The sequence below is a fragment of the Balearica regulorum genome, chromosome 3, assembly GCF_011004875.1.
Source record: "Balearica regulorum gibbericeps isolate bBalReg1 chromosome 3, bBalReg1.pri, whole genome shotgun sequence".
Lineage (NCBI taxonomy): Eukaryota > Metazoa > Chordata > Aves > Gruiformes > Gruidae > Balearica > Balearica regulorum.
This window is the reverse complement of record NC_046186.1, coordinates 106,090,493-106,116,865: the sequence shown is the minus strand read 5'-3', so window position 1 is coordinate 106,116,865 and position 26,373 is coordinate 106,090,493. Positions and strand designations below refer to the sequence as shown.

At 37.7% G+C, this 26,373-nt stretch overlaps 1 protein-coding gene across 6 annotated transcripts in view; it reads right to left on the bottom strand.

Annotated features, from left to right (window-relative positions):
- Positions 1 to 5,355: 5,355 nt before the first annotated feature.
- Positions 5,356 to 26,373, bottom strand: part of DISP1 (dispatched RND transporter family member 1) — a 91,096-nt gene continuing 70,078 nt past the window's right edge. For all 6 annotated transcript variants that reach the window (XM_075749338.1, XM_075749340.1, XM_075749343.1 and 3 more), the window contains 6 exons: positions 22,270 to 22,299; positions 18,188 to 18,311; positions 16,813 to 16,940; positions 16,290 to 16,387; positions 14,057 to 14,154; positions 5,356 to 9,013 (listed from right to left, as the gene is read on the bottom strand). In XM_075749338.1, coding sequence (XP_075605453.1) covers positions 5,375 to 9,013; positions 14,057 to 14,154; positions 16,290 to 16,387; positions 16,813 to 16,940; positions 18,188 to 18,311; positions 22,270 to 22,299 — 4,117 coding nt within the window. In that variant the 3' untranslated portion in view covers positions 5,356 to 5,374. The remainder of the gene's footprint in view (positions 9,014 to 14,056; positions 14,155 to 16,289; positions 16,388 to 16,812; positions 16,941 to 18,187; positions 18,312 to 22,269; positions 22,300 to 26,373) is intronic.

Sequence of the window (26,373 nt, the reverse complement as noted above, 5' to 3'; positions counted from 1 at the left end):
GCCAACACAACTCCAGTAACTCCAATTAACTTACTTTTGATTTATACCATTAAAGCGAGAGTTGAATTATTGTCCCAGCTTGCAACACACAGGTTTTCTCATTACAAAATGAAGAACTTCACTGGTGAGAGAAGGGGAAAAGGCTGATGCAGTTACTGCCCCGAACGCTGCTGTTACAGCAAGGTGATTTCAGGGGACCTGCTGCTACGGTCGGGTGAGGGCAGACAACCAGAGGTGCCACCTCGTTAGTCATCCCAAGCCACGCTGTCCTCACTTATCGTTCATTTGTCCTGATAATTACTTTAAATATATGTAAACTCAGTAATAATCTTTGCACATCATCCATCTTAAGATTTAAACTATGATATTTCTTATTATTGAATACTATTATATGCAGAAGGCATGGCTCAGGTCAAATTTTTTAAGGATCTGACATTACTGAGTTTATATTTTAGTCATACTGTTTTCTGAGGATCAAGGCACTGTAATGTAGCCAGCATTACTAAAGAGTCAGTTATAAATAAACTGCTCCTTTCCTAAACCACAGAGAAACGTGGTAGAATTGCTATTAAGATAAATCTACGGACCGTTTTTGTTAAGGCTTTACAAGGGTTTAGCAAAAGTTTGTTTAGGCCTCAAAGCAAAACCGTCCATCTGCTCTAAAGACTCACTGCTGGAAGAGTTCAACTTTTAACACTGCCATCATTGTGGGCAGCCCGCAGCATGAGAACACGTGTTATCCCCGCTGCTTTTAACAAGACAAATCAGCACCAGTTTGAATTAAGTTTAATGGTTTAGGAACTAGACTCAACATACATTTTTATGTATATTCTCTGGAATATGTCTATCCATTTGCAGGTAAAGTGACATTTATCAAAACCTAAAAAACAGAATCCAAATCCGAGTTGGGCCGATTACCTTTAATACATTTCAGGAATCAACAGAAAATTATGTGTCTCCAGGAGGCACCTGAGCCTATGCAACTTTCTGAAGTGGAGACCTTAGAAAAAACACTCCGCGTTACAAGCTGCCAAGTAAATGGAAACGGCAAAGTCAGAGTCCTCGGTGTGTAAGACTACTTAGTATTCAGAAGTTATAGCACAGTAGTGCCTAAAAACTGCAGCCTCCCTAAGCTGTGCGCGATCTATTTTACAGGCTCTCCAGACCTCAGAGATCTTATTCTGATAAAGTGAGCGAACCGGTGAGATATAGAGGCAGAACGACTGATGCCAGACCGACGCTACGTACAAGAACAAGGAGTCAAAGGATAATAACGTTAAAGCGAGGGTAGTTCTGCGATAGTGACAGCAGATCCAAATTGAGGAGTCTGCAGAGATCTGTTACAAACTCAGAGAAGCTACTGCCTTTCTTGCAGTCCCTCTTACTTTATTATAGACTGAGGGGTTTTTTTGCAAAGCCAAGTGGTGTTTCACACTGCGGGAATATGCAACACATAATAGTATGGTGTCCCAACTCCCCATTGTAAATCAAATGCTAGATGTACAGGCACTTTGGATATTATTGGCAGAAGTAAAATTTAATATAGCTCGCCAGCATGTGGAAAAAATTTAAGGTCCGATTCAATGAAGTCAGTGTGATTTTGGCCTGAATCACCCATCTGCTACCTATATTAAGTAGTATAACATTCTCTATATAAATAAAATATATTCAATTTTGATCACGTTTGACATTTCTTACAGCGCTAAAATTTTTGTCATTTGTCAACCTGTATTTTTAGAGCTCTCTTGGACTGACTGCCAGGGCTCCATCTGGCAAAATTAGAAATGTTCCTAATTCAAAGCATTTCAAAGCAATTCTCCCACATCAATTAAAAAAGATCAACTTTAAGTGATTGCAAGTAATTGTAAAAAGATGGATATTAATTTTCTTAAAAACCACAATGAAACAGAAACTTCAAAAAAACCCCTTTACGTTACTGTACCAGCTACCTACCCATCTACCAGTACTTTGTATACGGTGGCTGCATTCAGAGTGACTACGTATTGAGCCTGGTGTAATATTTTAAAGGACTTATTGTGAATTATTGTATCATCTTTTGTTAAACTAATCACTGTATTACCCACACTGTAAATGCAATTGTAATCTGAAAAACACAGACTCTAAGGACAATACAGACAACTAAGGTATCTAGTATGTTAAATATGTTTGGTTTTTTTCCTTGGGTTAGGTCAATTTGAGAGAGTTCGTCTCAGATGCAAGTCCCACTCCCAGGAAGATTCTGGTTTGTATTTTTTATTCCTGAAGAAAGCGTACTAGCAACTTCAGAGTCACAAAGGGATCTCTGTCTTCCCACATAAAGTCTCTCTTTCCTCCCTTAGATAATCAAAGAGATGTCACTTTACAGACTCACTACACGTACGAGTTACAGTAAAGTCTTTCCAAGACTTTGAAAGGGCAGAAAGCTAATCTGTCATGTCCCAAGCTACATGCGTCAGCACTGCCAGAACAATTACCAAACACCCTGCCCAATCTGGTAAATACTCCAGCATGGATTCTCTGTAGAAATAAAGCTCTAAATCTTCTGAAGCCCAGGAACACGTCACTTCATGGAGGAAGCGCTCGTCAGTGCCAGGGCCCTTTCCCCAAGCGGGCAGCCTGCAAGAGAAGCACCACACTTAGCCAGCGTGGCATGCACGCTTCCAGGTTCACTATGCGATCCCAGTGCAAGGGAAGACCCCAGTGACAGCAAATCAGTTAATGGGATTTAGAGTATTAGAGGCTCAACAGCTTCCCTTGGGACTTAGCAATCGCTGGCAACTCCTAGAGAGATGTCTCAATAAGATGTAACGGTCCTTGTTAAGATCTCCTACAGTGGAACAGGATCCCACCTCTCCTTGCTTGCTCCTAGTAGCCTGTAAAAACTTAATCATTAATATTTAATTTTTGCTATTAATATTTAATTTTTTTCCTCTCATGAGTTTTCTGGGGACAAGGTAATTCATAGTCTCACCAGCCTTCAACTGTTACTGGAACCAACTCCTTTTCCACTCTCCAGGAGTTGTATCACCTTGGATTTTAGTCTATGCATGAATTGACATAGATGCTGCACACACACACACACACACGTGGTGCTACATACATTAATATTAAACTTATCTATTTCAGTGATTGCTCCTTGTCCAGCTAAATGATTTGGAAAGAATAGAGAAGTTAGCTGGGATGCAATGGCAAAGTCACAAAAGGCAAATACAACAGTGATAGTGTTCACTAGCCAAGTACATTAGGTCATTTTAATCTTTTCCAAGAGTACATTACATCACAACTCCTTATCTGCCCCCCCCCTTTTTTTTTACTGTATCAGCCTTTAAGAACATACAAATCATAATGAAAATACAACATTAATCTTTATCACTTACCTTGGCAGTTGTTATTAACATAAGCAGTCAGAAGGGGTTTCCTTACACAGAGTGCAGTTGTGGAAAGCTAGCTTAGGAAAAAAACCCTCTATTTTGAGTTCACCAGCTGAAAATGTCCTAAGTTCTGTGGATGCATTAGCTGAGGACCTCCCCTAAGGCTGATGGCTCAAAGGCACAGCTGTGAATGACAGCTGATGTGACAGGCACTACATAAGTATTACACACTGCTTTGGCAAGGTCTGACTGCAGGTCAATTAAACTATCATAACATTGTTTTTATTTCAGGAACGATTTATTGCTTAGCATGTTACTACACCCCTCACGGAAACTGCACTGAAGCAGGTGCAGTGGTCAGAAGAAAGCTGGACAATAGCAACAGCCCAGCTTCTTTCTTATCCCTTTTAATTTCTTTAGATTGCTAGCACTGTAAGTCTGACCTCTTTATAATTAATGGCCTCTACGGTGCACAGAAAATCCTTGAATTGCTCTCATTACAAACACTTTCAAAGAACCTGGCTCTAAATTGAGTTACGAGTTTTAAGAGAGCTAGAAGTGAATTTTATATCTAAGAAAGAATGCTACTCTTCTGAAACCATGTAAAACCATTTCAGCTTTTTCTGTAGAGTTCAACCTTTTACTCTGTTCCAGTCACTGGGATACATAAACACTAACATCACTACTCCCAAACCAAAGCGGTTTAGTCATACAATACTAATCTACCTCCCTCCAACATGAGCAACAGAACAGAAAAAAGCAGACTTTTCCTCCAGTGATTCATAACACACCAAGTACACGATATCACATCAGTCCAGGAAATGTTATCTGTGTAAAGTAAATCAACATCATCAGCATAACCAAAGGATTATATGAAGAAAGATTTGTCATTAAAGTGTATACCAATTGTGATTACTACAAAGTTCCAGCTCTCAAATCCACTCTGCCTGAATGAGACCAGCACGTATTCCCACGACCAAACCACAGCTGTCATTTGACTAAACCCTGTGCTTACACAAATACAATGTCTGAAATCCAATGTCTTGGCTACATGGTTTAGTTCAGTATTTGTAACTACATCTTGGAACTTCTCTAGGTAAGAAAACTCAGAGTATGGTATTTTAATCTATGTATTTGAGCCTTTTCAATTGACTTAATTTGATACTATTGACAGTAAGTTTAGAATGCATGCATTAACCATGCCTTTCTCTACAGTAGATTTACTTTCTAATTTCCATACTTTGTGGGAAAAAGTTCAGTATTGCAAGGCACTGCATGCCCAATTTTGTAACTCCTAATTTTATATACATGTCATACATGTGAATTATACTTTTCATGTCATCACTGAGAAGTAAATAATGTTTGCTTACTATTGTTTCCACCTGCATTCTCTGGTATTTAATGGAAAGTCTACACAGTAACTGCCAGAAAGGGCAGTTTAAATGTTTCACTGCACTATATACACAGACACACAACGGTGGTGCAAGCACTGTTGACCTCCAAGAGCTTTTCTTTAGATTTTCTTAGAATAACAATTACGAATAAAAACAGTTACAGTCCTGCTGCTGTTTCAAGGTACACACAAGCCTGCCAAGGCAGCAGTAGAATAAAGGTAAATGATGTACTCTGAAAACGCGGCAATCTCAGTCCGCCCCACACATTACCAATCTCACAAGCCTTGGCTTCAAAAAAGGGAGAGTTTCTTTGTAATGCTTTTTATTTCTTGAGATAGTTTATAAGGAAAATTCATATACTAATGCCCTAGGAGAAAAACTAAATTAAGCATAATCCATCTTATAAGCTACAGCAAAAAAACATTCTGGACAACATCAGGTTTTACTACATGTAATGGCTTTATGAAGTGTATAAATGTTACTGTTCTATAAAATACATTTTTCATTCCAAAATGCAAATTATAATTCATATTTATTCAGGACTTTCCTTTTTAGTTTTTTAAACTAACTTTTAAAAGAAAGACACAAGATTGCCAAATTAAAGATCTATTATAGTGTTTTTATTAACAAACTTTCATTGGAAAGTTCTGGGCGCATTAACATAGGAGGCACATTGGCTTCGATGTTTGGCATTTGACAGTCAACAGAATTGCACTTCACTGTGATAGCCTTGCTACAACAGTGTGAATTTTCACAGCAACCCTCATAGCGAGCCTCTCCCACTGACCTATTCAGCAGATGTTTTTTATCATTTTGGTCAGCCTTCAAAACCCAGTCATTCTGCAAAGAACACTGATCTATCTTGCTCTCAGCTTTCTTTTTCTGCTTTGACAGAGAGGCTTTCTTGCTTTCAACCCCATTCGCTTCTGTACCACCCTTTCCATCACACTTGTCTGTCTGCTGACAGAATCCCTTTTGGTTATTTGATACACTGTTCTCGCATTCAGAGCAACGTACTATCAGAGGTCCTGCGTTGTGGCAGAGAAACTGTGAGGAGCTCATCACCTTTGGAACAGTTCTTATGTTTTCCTCTGGGTTTTGATGAGCATGTGAATCTGCCCTATTTATTCTTTGATGCGCCTGAAACTGTTGCACGGAATGGAGGAAAAAATTTTTAGGCAGAGAGTTCTGCGTCATCGTTCTTTTGAGCCTTCCTTGAAGGCAACTGCAGTGGAGGACATGCTGGACTGGATGCACATAACCTTCGGCCGCTTGCTGTAAAGCATTTATGGGAGCTACAGAGCTTTGGATCTGTACGGTTCCCTGCGAAGGAGAACACTGGTAACAGAAGGTGTCACTTAACTGCTGACGTGAGCGTGGACTCCACTTCACCGCCACTTGCTTGTATGCATCAGAACAGCTACACTGCCTGTTTTGAGAGTAAATTGGGCATATGGTGTGTTGGTCAACAGATGTCTGTAGCATGGCTGAACTAGCAACATTTTTTATGCTTTTACTCACTTCACTATTATAGGCTGAATGCATAGGCATACATGTGTTTTGGGGCCTGCTGCTGAAGAGCTCTGAGCAGATATGAGTTTCTTCATAAGTCACTTTATCTGCAGGGATAGCGGTTTGGGACGCCAGAGGCTCAAGCTCATAGTGCTCATGGTCCATTTCTGGTTTTTGATTTCTGGAGTCCAGTTGATACTTGCTAACAGGATGTGATTTATTTTGACCTCTGCCTCCTTGGGCTCCTGAAAAGGTCTGAGAGAAGGCATTACACTGCAATTTTTTTGGTAGTGGGATCTGGCCACAAGTGCCCTGGGGTCCAAGGCATCGACACATGCACTGGAAGAAGAACGTTGCAAAAGCCCAACTAATGCACATTATAAGCATCATAAAAGTGCCAAGCTGTGTGTACGCCAACACCGTAGAGGGCATCATCATTGCTCCAGCTACAAATGTAGTCAATGCAGCCATTGCAATAGCAGAACCCATACGGCTTAAAGAAAAAATGACTTTTCCCTCTCGGTCAGGGTCAGGGGCTAAGCGATAAGCCACTCCATAATGAACAGCAAAGTCTACAGATAAGCCAACAGCCACCGAAATAGTGACAGATTCTAACACATTTAGCTCCCATCCAAGAAGAACCAGAGAACCCACAGTGACAAAAATAGTTCCAGCTATTGACACTATTGCATAAAGGCTTATGATTATATTCCAAGTTGTAAGAAGCATTACACTAAATGCAACAGCAACTGAAAGACCCATGGCGATCAGAGTACCATCAGACAGACTGTCCTGAAGATCATAAAATTCGAGGTTACTCACAAACCAACCATTGCTAAGACCTTCAGGAGCAGAACTAAGCTCACCTGAAATCCATGAGTCCACCTCTTTGTAGAACTGATGCATTTTCTCATAAGCCAGAGTGAAGAGGTAGGTGCTTTGGAACTCCAACACCACTGCCCTGATGGTGTCATTTAGGTCAAAGCGAGGCCCCGGGGTTTTACTATCTAAATGGTACCCTGTGCTTCTTTCTAGCTCCATTATAGCTCTCTTGATACATAATTCAAAAACTTCTTGTTTGTATGGAAAGCTCCAGTGGCTGCAGCAGGGGTAAAGAGATGGCTCATCGCAGTCTTGATTTTCCATCCACTGCTTAAATGTTTCAATGAAGCAGCTTGTGAAGTCTTGTTCTTCAGTCTGATAAAAAAATGTTTGATTTCTTAACTTCTGACAGAAATGCAAAATCCAAACCTGTGAAGCTGGGCTAGCGATATTAAAGCTGCTATCTAGCTGCAGTTTTCCTTTACTTTTAGGGTTTAAAGGGTCACCATTATCCTCAGGAGTGACACCCCAGATTACAGTAATTGGCATGTGGAGCTCTTCTCCATGGTGGACACGTTCAAACATAAAAAGCTTTTTGTATTCTGCATCATATCGTTCAAAGGGGTGAGAAGACCTAAATACCTGAAACTCAGAGAGCTCCAATGATGGCAATTTCATCTTTGGATTTACACAGACAATATACGCTCCACCAATCGTTAAGGCAAGGAACCAGAAAAGCCAAATATATCGAAATTTGATAACAATGCATGGCAAAACTTTTTCAAAAAATATCCTGGATGCTTCCGAGACTGCAAAAATAATCTTGCGGAACATTTGGCACAACACTGTCCAGCAGTTTTTGTTGTTGTATACCCTCTGCTGAGGTTTCTTAAAGCAACTGAAAATATTGAGAAGGTATCGCTCATGTAATACAACTACAGCAGGTAGCCATGTAACCATCAAAACATAATTCACCAAAATGGCAGTGCCGGCATAAACACCGAAACACCTGATTGCTGTGATATTGCTGACATAATTCGCATAGAAGGCAGCAGCGGTAGTAAAACTCGTGACAAACATGGAAAGAGCAGCGTGCTGCAATGTGATGCTCACTGTCTCAGAGGTTCCAGCATGAGGTTTATCAAACTTTGTGTAGTTCCAAACATCACATAAGACAAAAGCATCATCTGCTCCAATCCCAACAAGAATAATCAATGCCGTGAGATTCATGAATGGAAAGAACTCAAAATTAAATACTACCCGATAGAGAAAATAAGAAATAATCAAGGAACTAATTATTGCAAACATAGTCATCAGCGTGATAAACATGGACTTCGTGTATACACACATAACTAATAAAACAATTACAATGGCTATGGCAGGATACACAGTATCCATCAACAGGTAATCTTGAAACAATCTATGTTTTATTCCAAACTCAATCCCTGTGACAGTTGTTACACCATCAGAAGCGTTCCAGTTCTCAAAGTTATCTAGGTAAATACTCATCATGCTTTCCCCTTTCTCAGTCGGAGAGAAGAGCATGCTGTATTTTAAAGCTGGTAAGACATAATCAGCTGTCTTTGGGCTTAGAAAATCCTTGTCCACTAGATAGTGAAGGATCTGGTAAACAGCGTTGTACTTGGTACATTTGCGAGGCACATTTGTACACTTGAGTTGGTCCTTCCTTTTGGCACTCATATCCCAGCAGTCTGGCCCCAGGGTTCCATTGTAGTAGTATTTGGCACATGTGCGAAGCAGCTTTAGGGTGTGAGAGACATCTCGTTCTACAATTTTTTGACACGATGACCTGTTGTTTAGAATAGCAATATAGTTGCCCAGTGTCCAGCTGGGACAGCACGAAGCAGCAGTGGCTCTCTGGCAGAGGTCGCCAAACTGGGAATGGGATCTGATCTGTAAAAAGACAGGCAGGGCAAAAAATCCAGTTTAAAGTAACAGTCTGAATTATTAGAAACATTCACCCACAAAAAAAATCCCAAAGTAATGAAAATTCAGCTTACGGTTCTTTTCTGTTATCATTTTAAATTCTTATTGCCACACACATTGTTTTTGATCAGTATCCTCTCACATGCAGCAGACTAAACCAGCAGTAACTCAGCATACTGAGTTGTCACAGAGGCATAAAATTGGCAGAAGCATTAAGAATACCGTAATTCTATTGTTCGAAGATGCACTGGGGTGGTTTTATTTCCAGACTGAGGACTGTTAACTCTCTTCTATTATCTCATGCTATACTCCTGAAAATAAACCATCAGCCATACATCAATGAAGTTTCATTCTGCTTGGAATCACATACTGAAGTTCCTAGGAGAGGCAGGGACTTACCATCCAGAAAGAAAGGATGTGACAGCTTTACAACGACTTCCATCATCCGGCCTCTCTTCTACAACCCTCACTTCACTTTATGAGTCTTTTTTAGCTCTTGTACAGCCGACAGGCATTTCCCCCCCAACCAGGTCAGCTTGCCACCCAGGCACTGCATGTCCCCGAGTAAGGCAGGATTTCCAAGGCTCAAACACAAGATGATTCCACTGTGGCATGAAGCACCCCAAAATAAGCCCTGCCGCACAGAGACGGCGGTCACGCCTCTGAATGCTGCACCCACTGTGGGACAAAGTCCTAAGAGTTGACTCAGAAGTGGAGTGGAGGAAGAGGCGGCAGCAGCAAGGCCAGAGAAGTCACGGGGACAAGCAGGCATCAGTGGCAAGTGCCGAAAGGGGACAGAGCTGAGTCATGGGGGAGGACTTCTGCTGTCAGCTCAAGTGACTGCCCAAAGCCTAGGAACTCCTACCAGAGCTTTACAAAAAATGATAGCAATTTGAACGTTTTGGTTAAGGACTCAGCCAAATGAGCATTAATCCCTTATGTAGATACTCTTCTTTCACTTCAAGAATATCCCCGATTTAGTTGAAGTCAGTAAGAGCACAACTTAGCTAAATCACCATAAGGTGCTTCTAGGCAAAATTGAAAGTATCTATAAAATAGAACTGAAACTCTTCAGTAACAAGGTTAGATCAGGGAATATTTCTCAAGTTGGGAAAACTCAATCCTGAGAGGGGAAAGGTTTTAAGCCTTAAAACCCAGAACTTCTGGCTTCTCATACATAACAAATTAGAATTAATCCTTCAAATAGTTAGATATATGTAAAATTTCAGTCTTAATCAAGTTACATAGAATGAACACATATTAATAATCACATTAATAAGCCATGTGCTTAAGAGATTACAGAGTTGGGCCCTGAAACCATTACCCATATATGTTTTAAGTTTAGATGATCTGAAATATACCATTTTGTGGGTTGGGTGGTATTTAAGCAAAATTGCACAGGTTTATTATTAACAATTCTTTATAATGCAGACAAAAAACCTACACTTGGGGATTCTCATGACAGTTATAAAAGCTTTAATATGGACTTAATTTTGTCAACCAGTTTCTGAACAATAACAAACTGGCATTCATAAAAACCCAGGATAATTCACATTTGATTGTTTCCAGATAAAAACACTCACACACGCAAACTCAGGAATAACTGAACAACCTACTAAATAAAAGGAAGCACTGGAATAGCATATGTGTATTTTTGATGGCACATCTCCAGGTTAATCCTATGAGGATATAATAGGCAAACTGGGAGGAAAGGATTGTATTGTCTTCTCTATGTATTCAAGTTCAGGATGGGACAATGAGGTTTATACGCTGTTCTTCAACACTTGCTGCAGGCCATAAACATTCACTGGTAAAGTAACTGTTGCCAAAGATAAAGTAACATGAGCTGGCAGCTGGAAATTAGAAATTAAAATACAAAATTTAGCTCTGGATAGCTCATTAAAATACTACATAAAAAATTAATATATTGTAGCACTAGGCTTTGTTGGCGATCCAAAGGAATTGAAAAGGCCATTTTGCTGTTGCCAGACTTGGTCTGCCACTGGCAACATTTTCATTTATTTTGGAACGAGTAAGAAAACTAAGCTGTGCAACCTGCGTACATTCTGTATCTGAGGGCAGATTTGCCCAAATGAGTCTACACAGTGACAGAGAATCACAAATGCACAGGTTTGGGGAAGCAGTCTGAGGAGATCATTTACAGTCTTTAAAGTTTATAAAAATAACTGTTTACAGTTTTTATGGGGAAAACATTCTGCAATTAACAGGTGAAAGAAAGGGCTCCTCTTATCCAAGTAGTAAAAAATTTGAACACCTCCTATGGCTATTTTGTATATAATGTTTCCATGAAGATTATAGGACTACCATATGCCAAGCAGCTGCAGGATGGAGCCCCTAAGTGTCAGTAAAACATATAGTTAAAGCAGTTACAAGCAGATGGGAATACAATTAACACATAGGGGATATACTGTTAGCTCGTACTAAAGCAAATAGTAGTTGGTGCCGAAATCCTGCTTATCATCAGAAAAATACATAAATGCTAAGGTTTGCATTTCCAGAAAATAGCATTTGATTTTCCTGTCTTTGAATACGGAAAACTTTGCCACTTATTTCAACAGAATTGTGGCCCTAAACAAGTATGAATTCAACAATAAAAATAACTACAGCCAAAAGAGTCTGTAAGAGCAGAAGGTCACTGAAGCCATCAATTTCTTCCGATAGCTGCAGCGCAAGGCAGCATCCTCTCTAGGGACTGGCTGCTACCAGAACTTAGCGTTCAGAAATGGGGCATATGGCAGCACTTCATAAGTTCTAAAAAGTGTTAGAAGTGCTTAGAAATTGTTAGAAAGTGTTAAAATCATTTAGACATGTTACATGTAAGTAACAAGCACTTTTTTTTAAAATTTAATGAAAAAGGCTTCAGGCCTTTCTGAGCCCTGAGTATCTAATTTTTATTATAAATTTACATATATAGACCAGCAATAATTGCAAAACCTAACCATATCAATTTGTCTACTAACTAGCTAAAAATCAATGCTGCTATCATGATGCACTGTCATTATGCTCAGCTGAGATGTTCGATTACTGTATTCTTAAGTAAAACCTAAATTACAAAAAACACCCATAGAAACATTATCTGCAACAATATTCTTTATAAAGATCTACACAACTGTGGGTGTAGCTGAAATAGCCAACATTTAATTTTCTGAAGTGTTCTTATTTCAAAGGAAGAACAGCTATTTTTATGGATACAAGATGGATAGTGCTTGTTTTTTGAAGTCAAATAGTTTCATCCTTCCCTCAGAATGTAAAACAGTATTTGAAATAATACATTATTATCAAAGTGTGCATATAGGGATGAAAAAAAGAAAAACTCCTCAGGAGTAATGCAGCCATTACAAAGATCACTCCTCAGAGGTAATTAACTGTCTTTATTCTGCTATACAGAAATATTTTTCCTTTTTTATTCAGATTGCATTGCTTTGCAATGACCTCTACTACCTGGGATCTACCTGCATCAGCTGTCTATGTGACTAAACTTCTACAGTTAAATGCACAGATCAGCATCTCCTCCCTAACTCTCCATTTTTACCCTTGTAAAAGGTTATTCTCCACTGTATCTCCCTAGTGAACTGGCAATATGATTACTCCTTAGCTCAGTTCATTCAAGACTCAGCTGGGTTAGGTTAAATACTGTACTTTGCTCACCTGGCTCATTCTGATCAAAAGAGATAAAGGATAATCACATGAGCCATCCTGCTGGCCCAATTATCTCTGATGGGGAAATAAGGAACATTTCATGAGCTTGTGAGGACAAAAACGACTTACACCAACCAGAGGCCAACCAGGACAAACCGCCTGTCAACAGCCTGCCAAGGGAGATTCATTATACAATGTTTCACTACAGCTCAATGTTTTAAGCAAGCAAATGCCAGCTGTTGGGGAAAAGAGTTTGGGAATTTGCTAAATTAATACAGTTGTCTAAAAGGCAATGATAAATCTAATAATGAAAGTATTCCTCATGAAATAAGTGTAGTATAATATGAAGTTAATTGTTGATGATTATTTTTGTTCTGGAGGAGAAAATATTGGAAATAAATGGATCATTATTAACAGAGGAAAAATACATTGCTTTATTTCCAAAGTCAACAGTACACAAAAATGTATGGTTATTCAGCAGCTCAAAGGAGAAAAATGTACTCATTTCCAGCAAGTGACAAGCTTGTATTTTACAAATGTACCATCTGATTGCTTATTTTATTTTAGCCTTTGTCAGTTAACTTCCATCAGTTGAAACCAGACATCAATTTCAATGAGTGCACTAACATCTTCTAACACCTGTAAAAGAAGCTATGGTGACCTCTGAAGCTGGTTATTACAATGGTTATTTTAACTATGCAAGGTACTGAATACAAGGAAAGTCAAGAAAAATTACAGTGGGGCCAGATAGACAAGGTTGAAATGTCTTATTTAATTTTCTCAGTTTTAAAGAGAAAATTAATATTACTCTGAAAGTATTGCTATCCACATCTAATTAATTGGGCTATATTTCTAGCTACTGTGTTCCGTTGATGTCCATTTGCCAACCTATTCTCTTTTGACCAAAAAAAAATTAAAAAAATAAAAATCTGAGTGACCCACTGGCTGTCAAAGAAAACTGTGTATGCTATGATGATGCAGCCACTTCACCAGAAGGTGAAAATGCAAGAAAAATAAAAGTATTTGCTAGGAAACAAGAATAAAAATCCATGGGATAATACTCTAAGAGAAAACACACAGAAAAAGTTGAGATAATCCTTTCTGCAAAGAAACTTCTGAAGCAACTGCATCCATTCTGGATGTAGTAGCAAAACCAAATAAATTCCCCCATATAATCCAATTGTACAAAATGAAAGTTGTTTTTTGACTTTGCATGCTGACTGACCATCCAAAAAGGATGTGGGCAATGTGAAGTCCTCTTATATGCTACTGGATAGCAATGGGCAGCGAAACAAGGTTTCAAATACATATTTCATATCTGCAAGTTAAATTAATGCCATCTTTACTTACCCTCAAGTTATCTACATTGCACATTGACTTAATTGCATTCAAATTCCACAAATTTTCTCCTTCTGTTGATGTAAACACCACTCGTGAATAGCGATCACCTGCAATTACAGGAGAGGGGGTGTTACAGATTATTTGGGTGTGTCTGCTATCAAAGACTGAGGCAAAATCCCACCATTCAAGTGACAGAGATGAAATCTTTGTCAGGTCATGGGAATCCACCTCCTTTTCAAGATGAGCTACTTATCTGTAAGACTCCATTCACATGAAAGCTTCAGTTTCCTTAAAGTGCTTATAGTAAATATGGCATCTCCAATATTATATACCACTCAGAAGCTCTACAGACTTCTATTCAAGCAAACTATCTTCTGAAATATGACAAACAAATAAAAATCAAAAGATCTAATCAGCAAACTATGAAATTCTTGGCACAGCATAATGGCAGTACGCAGATAATAGTAATCAAAGGCTGATTTAGTAAGTCATTTGGGAATATAAATAATAATTATAAAGCTGTTTCTACATGAATGTTTTTGCTTTAGAAGCAAATGACTGCAGTGGAAATTGTGATATCCTTGAGGACGTTTTTTAAGAATTCTACAGTTTAGACACACACAGCTTAAATTAAAAATTGCTCACATTTATTAGAAGACAGCTTTTAGGAAACGAAATAATCAGTTAGTGGCAGTGAAATATTTATGCACAGCTAACAAGAGAAACACATATACAAACACAAATATACAGTACTGCATAACACAATATGGTACTTTGGGTTAAGAAAGCTTATCATGTTAATTATAATATTCCAAAACCCAAAAGGCTGAATTTTTCCCACTGCTGTGAATGTGCAGAATGTTTGCCTTTCACAAGACTGTAATGAAAAGATTTGGGCTAGAGCTTTATGATCTCTGGCTGTGCTCTAGGATCAAGGAAACTGGAATCTGCAGATCCTGGAGCAGACAGACAAAGAAAGATACCATGAATGACAAAAATGGGTCAAGAGGAAATCAACTGTTTTCTTTACATAATGGACTGGCAGACTTTCCCATAGAAGCACAATTCCTTCATGACCGTCACAACTGAGACTATGCAGAAACAGGAGTGGAAAGAATGAGAGTGAGAATATGCAGAAACAGCGGGCAGGATAAGAGGAGTTAATTCTGCTTCAAGCTGCAGTTAATGCTCAGTAGAGTTTCAAGTACATTTCCTTTTCCTTACACAAGATATGCTCAGTCTAATTTGGTTCTGCTCACAGGAGCAGAAATGACGACCTTGCTCACATCCTCTCTCTTAGATGTAAGACCATACCGTAATCAGGGGGAAAAAAATAATCATAAATCTGTTTTCACCCTGGTTTTTACTAGTCATTGCTCTCTCAGATCAAGTACTATAAACAAATAATTTCACAATTATGTTTTTGTGCTCTATTATCAGTCCTCACATATTGTAGTGGCTGCAAAAGAGCCCAGGTCATTATATGAATAAAGGCAAGATCTACATCTGCAAATGCACGCTCTCTGCCAGAACATGACTTAGCACAGTTTTGCAGTATGCCTTGTAAAAAAGTCTATAAAGACTTCTTTGTCTTTTTTTCCTCTAGTTTAACTTAGACAGCTTCATAAAGCTTCAGCACTTTAAGGTGGGGGTGGTTTTTTATTTTTCTTTCTTTGAGGGGGGTGTTTTGTTTGCAGGGTTTTTTTGTGTGTGTGTAGGTTTTTTGTGGTGGTTTTGTTTTCGTTTGGTTGGTTGTGGGTTTTTTGTTTGTTTGTTTTTTTCTTTCCCCTAAACACACACACAAACTCTGTACAAGATATGACCTGTGGATGTCTTTCAGTACACATACAGGAAAAGTATTTTGATTTAGTTTTTTTAAGAGTTAACGGCACAGATAAAACTCAAATTCTTCCCCAGTGTGAATTAAGTGCTACCTCTATAGTCATACACAAAACACTGCTTTCACAATGATCAGCATTACCAATAGCTAATAAAAAACATTACAAGAAACGGAACCACTTAAAGGAAGCACTTTAAGTAAATATAGTTGGTTCCTAGGAAGAACTAACACAACACATATCAGCCCAATTTCTTCAAAGACTTCTGCACAAAGAAAGGAGAAGCTTATGAATATTCTAAGCAAAAAATATTTTCCTAATAAGGCATACGATATACAGAAGAGCTCAGAAATCGTTCAACCGGCAGAATTTTTTAGCCTTTCTTACATCATTTCTCCACTTACTTGGAATATCACAGAAAAAGGTATCCTTGTGAAAGTTCCAGTCTGCTTGCCTCTTCTCTCTTTCGTAATGATCATCTGACCATCTGTCATCTTGATGACTAAAACAGAATAAATAGTTTCACCTTACCTTAGCAAAGGTAATAGAAGGAGCATCCAAACACATCTTAATAGCTCTTACATGTGAGAAAACATTTTTACCAATGTGGCTTTGGTATACAAAACCTGAAACAGTCACTGAATTTTTTGTTTAAGTTAGAGACTTCAAAGGAAATGACATTGAGCCCAGTACTGAAAAGATCCACAATTCAAAGAGAAAACTAAAATTATACACTTTTTAAAAAAAGCTTGCAGTGGGAAATATCTAGTTCTACGTGAAAGGCCTTGAGAACTGTAGATGATCAGATTCAATGTTTATTGAAATCAACACAGTATATACATTAACTTCAGAGGGTACTGGAGCAAGTGTTACGTACACACAAAACCCCCCAATGAAATAAAATGCATTTTTAATAGAAATTCTTACCTTTTAGCTTGCTCATCTGCATATTTGAAAGGATAGTTTGCAAGTGTTGCTTTGTACCCTGTGTTTTTCACCATATTGTTCCACGTGACCAATCTTTGTCCTATGGCTGTCCCTCTTGGTTCAAAACCCTAAGAGAAAAGCATCACAAAATTCCATTAATACTTTGCATTCTTTAGCTCAAATGGGAAAGTGGAAACATGATTAAAATGATGGATAGTTTTCATTATGAAGCACAGTTACTCCAGGCATCTACTTTTAAGGTAAAATACTTTATGACACATCAGACAAAATAACAACCAACTGCATAGAGTGACAAGAGATTAAGAATTCTTGCACATACTACTCCTCTCCCTGAGGAGCGATGATGATTTAGTCTACCCAATGTTCCATACTTAGTTTTCAGAGCAAGGGTGTTCTACAAAGTCCTCTTCTGTATCTCAATTGTCATTCTTTATTGATTAAACGTGATTAAAAAATACTCAAGTATATCTTCTCTATTTCTCCAAGAATAAGGCAAATCTTTAAATAGTTCTGAAAGTGACTCTGAAAGAATTTTAATAACTTGGCTGTTTTCAAGAAATATCCATTACATATGGGTATGTACAGATATACATTACTGTAGTATAAATAAGAATAACTTATAGGGATAGTGTATTTTTATTTGACAATAATAATTAAACACAGTATTTTCAATAGAAGTCCTGAAAGCTACTCATGGGTAAGATAGGTAAGAAACGAGCGCAGTATTTAATAGAATCTGATAAAAATTACTTTCAGTATGGATATCATTCCATCCCCAGAAGGCACTTAGAATCGTCTTTTCTTCAGCAGATCCTGGCCCTCGCTCATTGAAACCTGATTTAGAATGTACGGCCTGTGCTGCACTATGTTGTACATCTAAAACTGGGATGAATTTACATTATTCAATGTACAGCAGCTCTGTTGAAGGACATGAGCTTTCAATAGCAAAATGCAGAAGGAATTTAAACTAGTGGACAGCATTCTGATGGCAACTGCATCTTTGTATCACCATTAGCTGCTCCAATGTTAAGATTTAATACTTTTTTTTCTTCAATGAGAGAATTACAAGGATTTTTAACACTTCATTTCTTTCGTGGATTCATTAGACACAACTTGCTTCTGCAAGAACTTACTAGCAATTGAATGTCTCTGAAAATTGATTCCCAAACAGATTCATAGTACAGGGAACCTTTTCAGGCACATTAAGAGTCAGTTTTTTCCTCTGGGCAGATCTCAATTTAAGAGGAATGTATCAATTACTGTACTTGCATCTGCTGTTCACTGGTACGACTGAAAAAAACCCCAGCAAACCAAAAATACTTATTTGACAGTGCAACTGATTATATTTACCTACCAGCAATGGATCAGAGAAATCTGGAAGATCTGGAACTAATATTCCAACTAGGGCACACACCACTATTAACACAGTACACATGCCCAGGACTACCACGGGCCAGTCGGCTATCAGCGCAGCATAGCTACATGGAGAAGAGCAGAGAAAAAGATGTTACAGAAATAAAAGTTGTACACAAAATTAACCCACACTTCTTTAAAGAACCATGCTGAAACACTGACTCATTTTCTTAGTTTTCATCCATATATGAAGTCAAGCTAGCTATCACACAAGTAAAACAGTTTGGAAAGAGTTTATTTCTAAACTTTTTTTTTTTTTTAAGAAAACAAACAAAAATACCCACCACTATCATGTCTCCCTACTGAAATGTTCTCTTCTGACATAGAAAAGCTTTTCAAATCAGGCTATAATTTTTTTCCCCAGGTTTCTGACAAAACTGCAGGCTTTATCTTACATTTTCTTTGTGCTGCTACAGAGGTGATTAACTATGAGCTACTGAAATAGATATTTCTATTGTTTAGTACATGTTCAGTACTTAAAAACTATCATAGCAATAATTGACAAAATGTTTTTACATTAAATAGGCAACAAAAATAGCACATGTGAAGTGAAAACTGTTGTTTAAGACTAAATCCAATTTTTTTATATACTTTCTCCTTAACTTTATGCTTAACTTTTAGCATGGATAATATCCATGGTTGGGGAACACTAGAAAAATAGATGCTTTGTTAAAAATTTAATGATAGAAAACATCAGTTTCTTCTTTGAAAGCTTAAGCTTTTTTAAGAAAAACATAAATGAGAAGAAAAATCAATTGTAAAGTAGAACCCAAAAGAACGCATTTCCTCTATATTTAAAACAGTCATTAAAAAATACTCAAACTATCAAATAGTGATCCATAGAATCTGTTGTAAATTCTAAGATGCAAGGGAGTTGCGACATGATGCATAAACTAATCAGCATTAGCTGTTTTAGTTATTTAGTCTTCTAGTATAACACACATCCTTGGATTTTAACTCCAAGTTCATTCTAAATTTTAAGAGTGCAAGAATTTTTATATGAAATCTAATTTTCATTATTTTCATAAAATACTTTAATTTTTGTTAAACTGACAGAGAAGTATCAGAAAATAAAATGAAAACCAGAAATCTTAATTTCTTAATAAATTTTCTTACAGTAAAGACTTGAATCTGTAGAATTTATGTTTCAAGGGCGACATTGTCTAATCTTAGGAGCAAAGAGAGTATAGGAAGTTCCACAAAGTTTAAGAGGCATTAGAAAAATAATTATAGGCTATGCATCATTCCAGACCAACAGTCTCTGTACACACTAAATATTGATCGAGAAGATCTATACTGTTATTTCCTCCTCAACTTCCATACAACGTAACATGAAACTTTATAGGAGAGCACCCTCTGTACTTATTTCTCCTGTCTTAAAATATTATGGGTCTTTCTTCAGTTTCAGAGCAACCCATTATCTAATTCAATTATTTGCTCTACAGAAATTTTCTGTCCCGTTGTTAAGAAGGGAGGTAACACCCAGCTCCTCACTCCAGCAATAGCTTCCCAGTTTTTTAGCTGTAAAATCAACGGCAGTGACCAAGCTTCTTGCTGACTTTCCATAGCATGTGGAAATAGGTATGGTCTAGAGGTCCAAGTACAGCTTTAAGGAGCAAGGAAGCCCAAAGCACTGGCTGTATCTCAATTTCCCATTAGGTAAACATGAAATAATTCTTACATTCTCACAAAAGAGCTTAATTAGCAAAAGCTTGAAAAGCAATCTTAAGTGTAAGTTTTTACTAAAATGAATCACAAAGGGGCAGCTTGCCAAAAGACCAATTGTACAAAGTAGAAGTAAAGGGAAGTAAATGACCTAATAGAATTTTCCTATTTATAGGACTAAATGTTTTCATAAACACCAAGTGCTAGATTGACTAGCTATTACAGACATTTGCTCTGAAGTCATAAAAATTATACCCAAAGGTTTTCTTTTCCTATTCATCACTAGTGCCAGCTTTACCCCTTTGACATGTTGTCTCTACACTTCCATTCTCAGCTGAGCAGCTCTTAAATTGGTTAAATTCTCCGGTCACTAGCTGTAAAAAACTATGTCCTAGTTGCCATGTTTAACATGTTAATAAGCCACCTAAAGAAGAGAGTAAGTGCTTGTTTACAACTTCAAATTTGTCCTGTTTCTTGGATCACATTCTGAAATTCAGATAAGCAAAGCAGACCTGGGCTAGAACATCAAAAAGGACTAACCACACTATATTTTAATTTCATTTGTCCGAGCATCATGGGGTGTTGCTGAGGGCTCTGGCTCCAGTCAAGTTGCCTACAGCCAGCCTCAGTCCCAACCCATCATAAATGGCTAAACACATGGCACTATTTTTATTTTTCACCCATTAAAAAGCCGTAAAATGCATTCAGTTACTCGTTATTTTCTCTGTGAAAAGTAAGCCACTGCCCTTAGATTCTATGTAAACGACCACTTGCTGATAACGTCCAAGTCCCAGAGGAAAGCACTCAAATCAATTGCTTAGCCAAGGAATCACTGACATTCAGAAAGCACATCCTAAGTGCTAAAGTATATGCTTAGCACTATTCTAAATCCTACTTTTTGATGTCTAATTAAAACTACAGTTGGTCAATCAGCTGGGCATATGGCTACATCAATACGTTATTTTTTTTTTCCTCCAAGCTATTCAAGCACTAAATTATGAATTCTCAATGACTATGACACTGACTGAAGTATCTTTTTTATGCCAATTCACCCCCTGCTTTCAATCTAGTAGTTAAAATGGCAACACTGCTGTAAGCTGCTTTGTACCATGAAGATACATATTAATTTTCATTAATTTCTTTTCTTCTGCTATTTTCCACACACCTGAAAAAGGTTTGAGTTTTTTGGTGGTTTTTTTTTTTTTTCCCTTCATGCATGTTTTAAACAATTAAAGATGCTTAGGAGATACAGTAATTAATCTATAGTTATCTCACCCATTTAGCACTACTAGAGACATTTCAAGCAATTTGCCCTAAGGTTGTCTAAGACCTCAGATGCTTTCTTAAAAAGGAGAAAGGGAAAAAAAAAGAGATAGGTCTCCACTTTTCCTTCTCATTTTAAGCTATAGTGTAACACATGGATAGTTTTATCATTTCCATATCATAGAGGTTGCTACGAGCAACAGATATTTGTGTGGCTGAATTCGTAGTTAACAAAGACATTTATGTAACTCAAAACAGCTATTTAGCTAACAGGCTTGTTCTTTACTGAAGGCAAAACGTAACAGTTTTAGGTAAGTTGCTCTCCTGTTTTCTCTGACCCTGCCGTTCTTCAGAGCACATGCGTTCCAAATCTAGTGCTCCTGACTGTGGGGTTTCTGGGTTTAGGAAGAAGAAAAGATCATTAGAATGAAAATTCTGAACTTTTCTGTCAGGTTTTTTTATCATTATTAATACAATCAAACTGCTTCTCAAACCCTTAATCAAAAAGGTGCCGAGTCACAGGGTTTTTATGCTTGTGCAAAAAGCATATGCACAAACAAAGAGAATGGCATGGAGTATAGAAAAAAATACCATAAGATATTTGCCAAAAAGGAACACTGAAATCTGCATAGATTTTAAAATTCTGGCCCAGCACGCCGTCTCCAGAAGCATGTCCAAAAGAAGCTATTTACAGAAAGACTACTTAGGGGGAGCACAAGAGTTTGGCCACCATCTGTGGTCTGTCCCCTTCTTGCTCCCCCAGGATTCACAGATGTGCGATTAGGGATGTTAAAAAGCTCGTCCTGGCTCCTCCTTTCAGTGTTTACTTAGAGACTCACTGCAGATCAGTTCTTCAAAATGTTGTCTGAACTTGCGGATGCTATCTGCCTCCACAATCTCCTGCGGCAGTTTCAGAAATTCACTACCCACTGCATGAAGAAATACTTTTTTTTTTTAAAATCTGTTTTGATTGCTTATTATTTTCCTTGAACATTCCTTACTCTTGCATTGTGTAGGGAATAAGAGTTTTGCCATCACATTATCTACTGCCTTTACAATTCTGCAAACCTCCCATGTGACAGTATTAGACCTTACCTTTTTGGTAACTTGAAAGGTCTGGCTGGCCTGAAAGGAAGAAAAGAGAGAGTAATTGAAGATAAATGAAATATACGTGCATGTGCCAATTTGTTTAATTCTTCCAATACATGGATAAGCAGCTAAATTATAAATATCAGATATTTTAGAATCTGAATTATTTTAAAAGGCATACAATCATATTCAATTGAGTCATTGCAAACAAGTAATTCAGAGAATAATTACAGCTACAGACAGCTGGGTTTTCAAAAGTGGTATTTTATGCAGCTGATTTCTTGGGATTACTATTTAAAAGGCTTTTCCAGTTTTCAACAAGAGACCAAATAAACATGATAAAAATTCAGTACCATTGAAAACCATGAAAAAGTTTGCACATGATGGGAACGGACAACCAAAACACCACGTTCTGACATTGCAATTCACAAGCCTCCTTAACTGTCCTTTGTAATTTCATTACAAAAAAATGGTTTTGGACATAAATTCTGTCTTGTCATAATGCAGGAAATTGAATGACAAGAGGTACCTATAAAAAAATAACTTTTCTGTGCAAGTATTTGTTAATGTCGTTTGTATTCGTTTTTACTTTGAGAAGACTGCACACCCAAATACAAATTATTCATATCTGCCACTGTTCAGGGAGCACTTCATTTTGTTAGCTATTGGATCAGTAAGTTTCACATAAATTTCACTTAAAAATTCCCATGAAGAATCTGTAAGTCCTTTCAAGAATTTCCCTTCTATGAATGTGGCATACAATCACTCCACAGATGTGACCATACTATGGCTTCATTTAAGTTATGGACTTGTTTTACCACCAAGGACGTATTTAATATTACTTCTTAAAAAAGGAATAGAAAGCAATGAATTAAGAAACAGCTGCTTCTATAAAATACATCACTTAGTATTTCTACATTGAGGTCTCCAAAAGAGTAAAGATTTGTGTACTTTCATACCACTGGATAAATAGCTCAAACTTTGGACTCCTTGGAGATTTTCAGAAAAGTTTAAAGCTTAATTAATTCTCAGGAATGAGATTTTTCTGTCCTTCAAAGGATAAGGTTCAACATACTGACTTGAAATTCTAGTCCAGGGGAACCAAAACATTCCAGCATCGCTATCTCAAGGTAGCTGCAACCATGCCCATACTAGGTGTGAGTACTGCTAGATTGTACCTATTTCTAACTCTGAGCAACTGTAAAGGGGAAATAATCCATATAAAACTGGGTCTCGGAAACACCGTGTTGTTACGTCAAAAAGTATAATTCAATGCAAACCAGCTCTTAACACAGTAATAGGCCACTTCAGACATATATCCAAAGCACTGCTAACTAACATAATAGCAAAAGGGTGATGAAAATGTAATTGACAGTCTAATATAAGTGTGACCATTCCTATTATCCTCTTCCTCAGCAGGGAGGATGAAATAATCAATTAAACTAGCAAAGCTAAACACTGATGCTAAGCCCTCTTTTACTTTTTATCTTCATTCATGGTGTGTCTCAAGCAATATAGCACATAAATATAGCTATCATGGAACATTCCATCAAGAAATATAAAGCTATTATATTTACTTCCTCAAGAAATATAAATACATTTTCAATTTAAGTGTTGTAAGAAATAAGAATGGTATAAAAGCGCATTTCGATCAGTTGCAATTCATTGCTATCTGGAAATACTCCAACTCAATGGAGCAGTGGAGCTGCTAACTGGGACATGCCCGTAGGTAGTACACAGTAGCAAAAACTGTTCTTTGCAGCCATGAGAAAGCTGGAGAAAAGGAGGAGGAGAAAAGAAAAATAACCAATCTGCAGTTGCAGTAACTCAAGGATTAAGGAAATGTACAGACAAGGATTTTCTGTTAAATCCAGCCACACAAATTAAGATTAAATTTATGAAATGTCATCAATCTGTAGTCCAAGATGTACAAATCTGACTTTCAGAGGTACTGAACTTACTCAGTTTCACAACTGATGCCAAAAACTTCTGGTACCACCACAAGAAGGACAGACTCAGCAGCAGCCAAAATGTACAGAAATCCAAATAACCTGAGTTCAGAAATGATTCTGCAGCAGTGCATTGCCTGAGGCTGAAAAGAAGCTGCGGCAGGCTCAGGGGACTGCTCGCTGTCCTGTCTGCAGCCTCAATCACAAAATCAACTTTTCTCAACTAAGGCTTGACTGGACAATAAGAAACTAAGTACTGAAGTAAGAACTCGTTAAACTTGAATCCGAAGTTAGTACTAACAGGACTCTGTATGAAGAGAAATGCTTAAACATACAAGCTCTTTCATGGATTAATGCAGCACCAACGCAGAGCACAAACTGAATGTGTGCTTCCATGCCTGTATGAAAAAGGGGACACAGCTACAGAGTCAATTGTAACAGATTTTTGTAATTGCAGCACACAGTCTTGGGTTTACGGATTAGAGAGAAATATGTACAGACATATTTATTGTTAATATAGTGATTCAAACATGAATTTCTAGCTCTTATTTGCAAAGACCTGAATTTCCATATATGCTCAGTCACTTGTGAAAGCAGGTCCTGTTTTCACCTGCATCATAATGGACCCTACCATGAGCAACACCATACAACTATTTGGCACAACCAACAGCCAAAGGACAACAAATAGTACAAGCTTTTTAATTATGCTGATTTGTATAAAGGTTTATATGACAATTCCAGTTTATATTGACACAGAAAATTGCCTTCTGTATCCTTGGACTTTGTCAATTTTAGTACCCACTTTTACAGCAAAGTTAATTTACAAGGTTGAAAAAACAAGCAGGTGTTTTAGTTGAGAATGAACTCCCACAGGGACACTGTTTTCCTCCGCACAGGCTGCAGCACTGCTATCCTCCTCATCACACACCACGCTGTACGATCATTACCGTGATCTCCATGACTCTACAAAGGGTTAGCTGGTTCATCCAGAGCGCCATGTACACACTCCCACCAAATCCAAGGGTTTGCTTGGACAGTGAGGTACAGAACCTCATCTGAGGTCCTCATAAAGCTGGCAAGACAAACATTTGTTGGGAAGGACCAAGGTGTAATTGGTAACACTCTGGGGACGATGTGGGCACCTTCCCAATGTATCCTCTTGTATATTCACTCTTTCCACAGCTCTCCCAGCCCCTTCTGCATGCAAAATCTTAGTGGATTGGTAATGTTTTAAATCTCTTCAAGCTTTACTTTGTCTTCCAATTACGTCTCTAACTATACGACAAAACTGATTTTGTCGACAGAGCGTAAAATTTGTTTCAGATAGAACTTTCAAAAATTAACGTTGCCTAATTTGGTTTACACAAAAGGGGTAAAAATACAAACAGAACCATTCCTCATCCTCCCTCTTTCCCATCAAAACCAAACTACATTTCCCTCTGTTTCCTCCACCTGCAAAATATATTCACTGCTGAACAAATGATGATGATGAAGTTCTTCAAAGTTAGGGAGGGTTAAAGGTCACACCTGCTATCAAACTGTTTTGTTTCGAAAAGCATGCATTAAAAAAACCTGTGTACACCTGGGTGAATTCCAGGAGTGTAACCAATCCCTTGCAGCTGTTGTGATGACTCTATTATATCAGTCAATAGGAAAAGTTATCCCTGAAAACTATGCTCCAAAAATTCTTTAGTTATGCTCTGAAATACAGAAATGCATGGCAAAACCAGATCTCTCCCACTTAATTAATGCTGCTGTATCTAATTTTTGAAGTATTACACTTTCATTTAGCCAGTTTAAATAACACCACTAGCCTCCAAAAAAAAGTCTAGACAAAAAAAATCCTCATCAGTTTTCATGAGAAAGAAATAGTGAACTCCATTATTTTGCTGGGACAAAAGCCAAGTTGATCCATGTATTAAATTACCTCTGTACGTAGTTCTCACAAGTTTGATAGCGGGAAGTGACAATCACAGTTGTTTGTGACAGGACTAGCACAACCAAGTTATTACATGTATTACAGTCACTGATTATCATCTAATACATATTATGCACCAAGGGGAGGAGAAAGGAAGGGGGAGGAAAAGGACAGGCTCTATTCTACCACCATTTACTGCAAGCCTCAGCCCCTGTCCAGCATATGCTTTGCTTCATCCTGTCC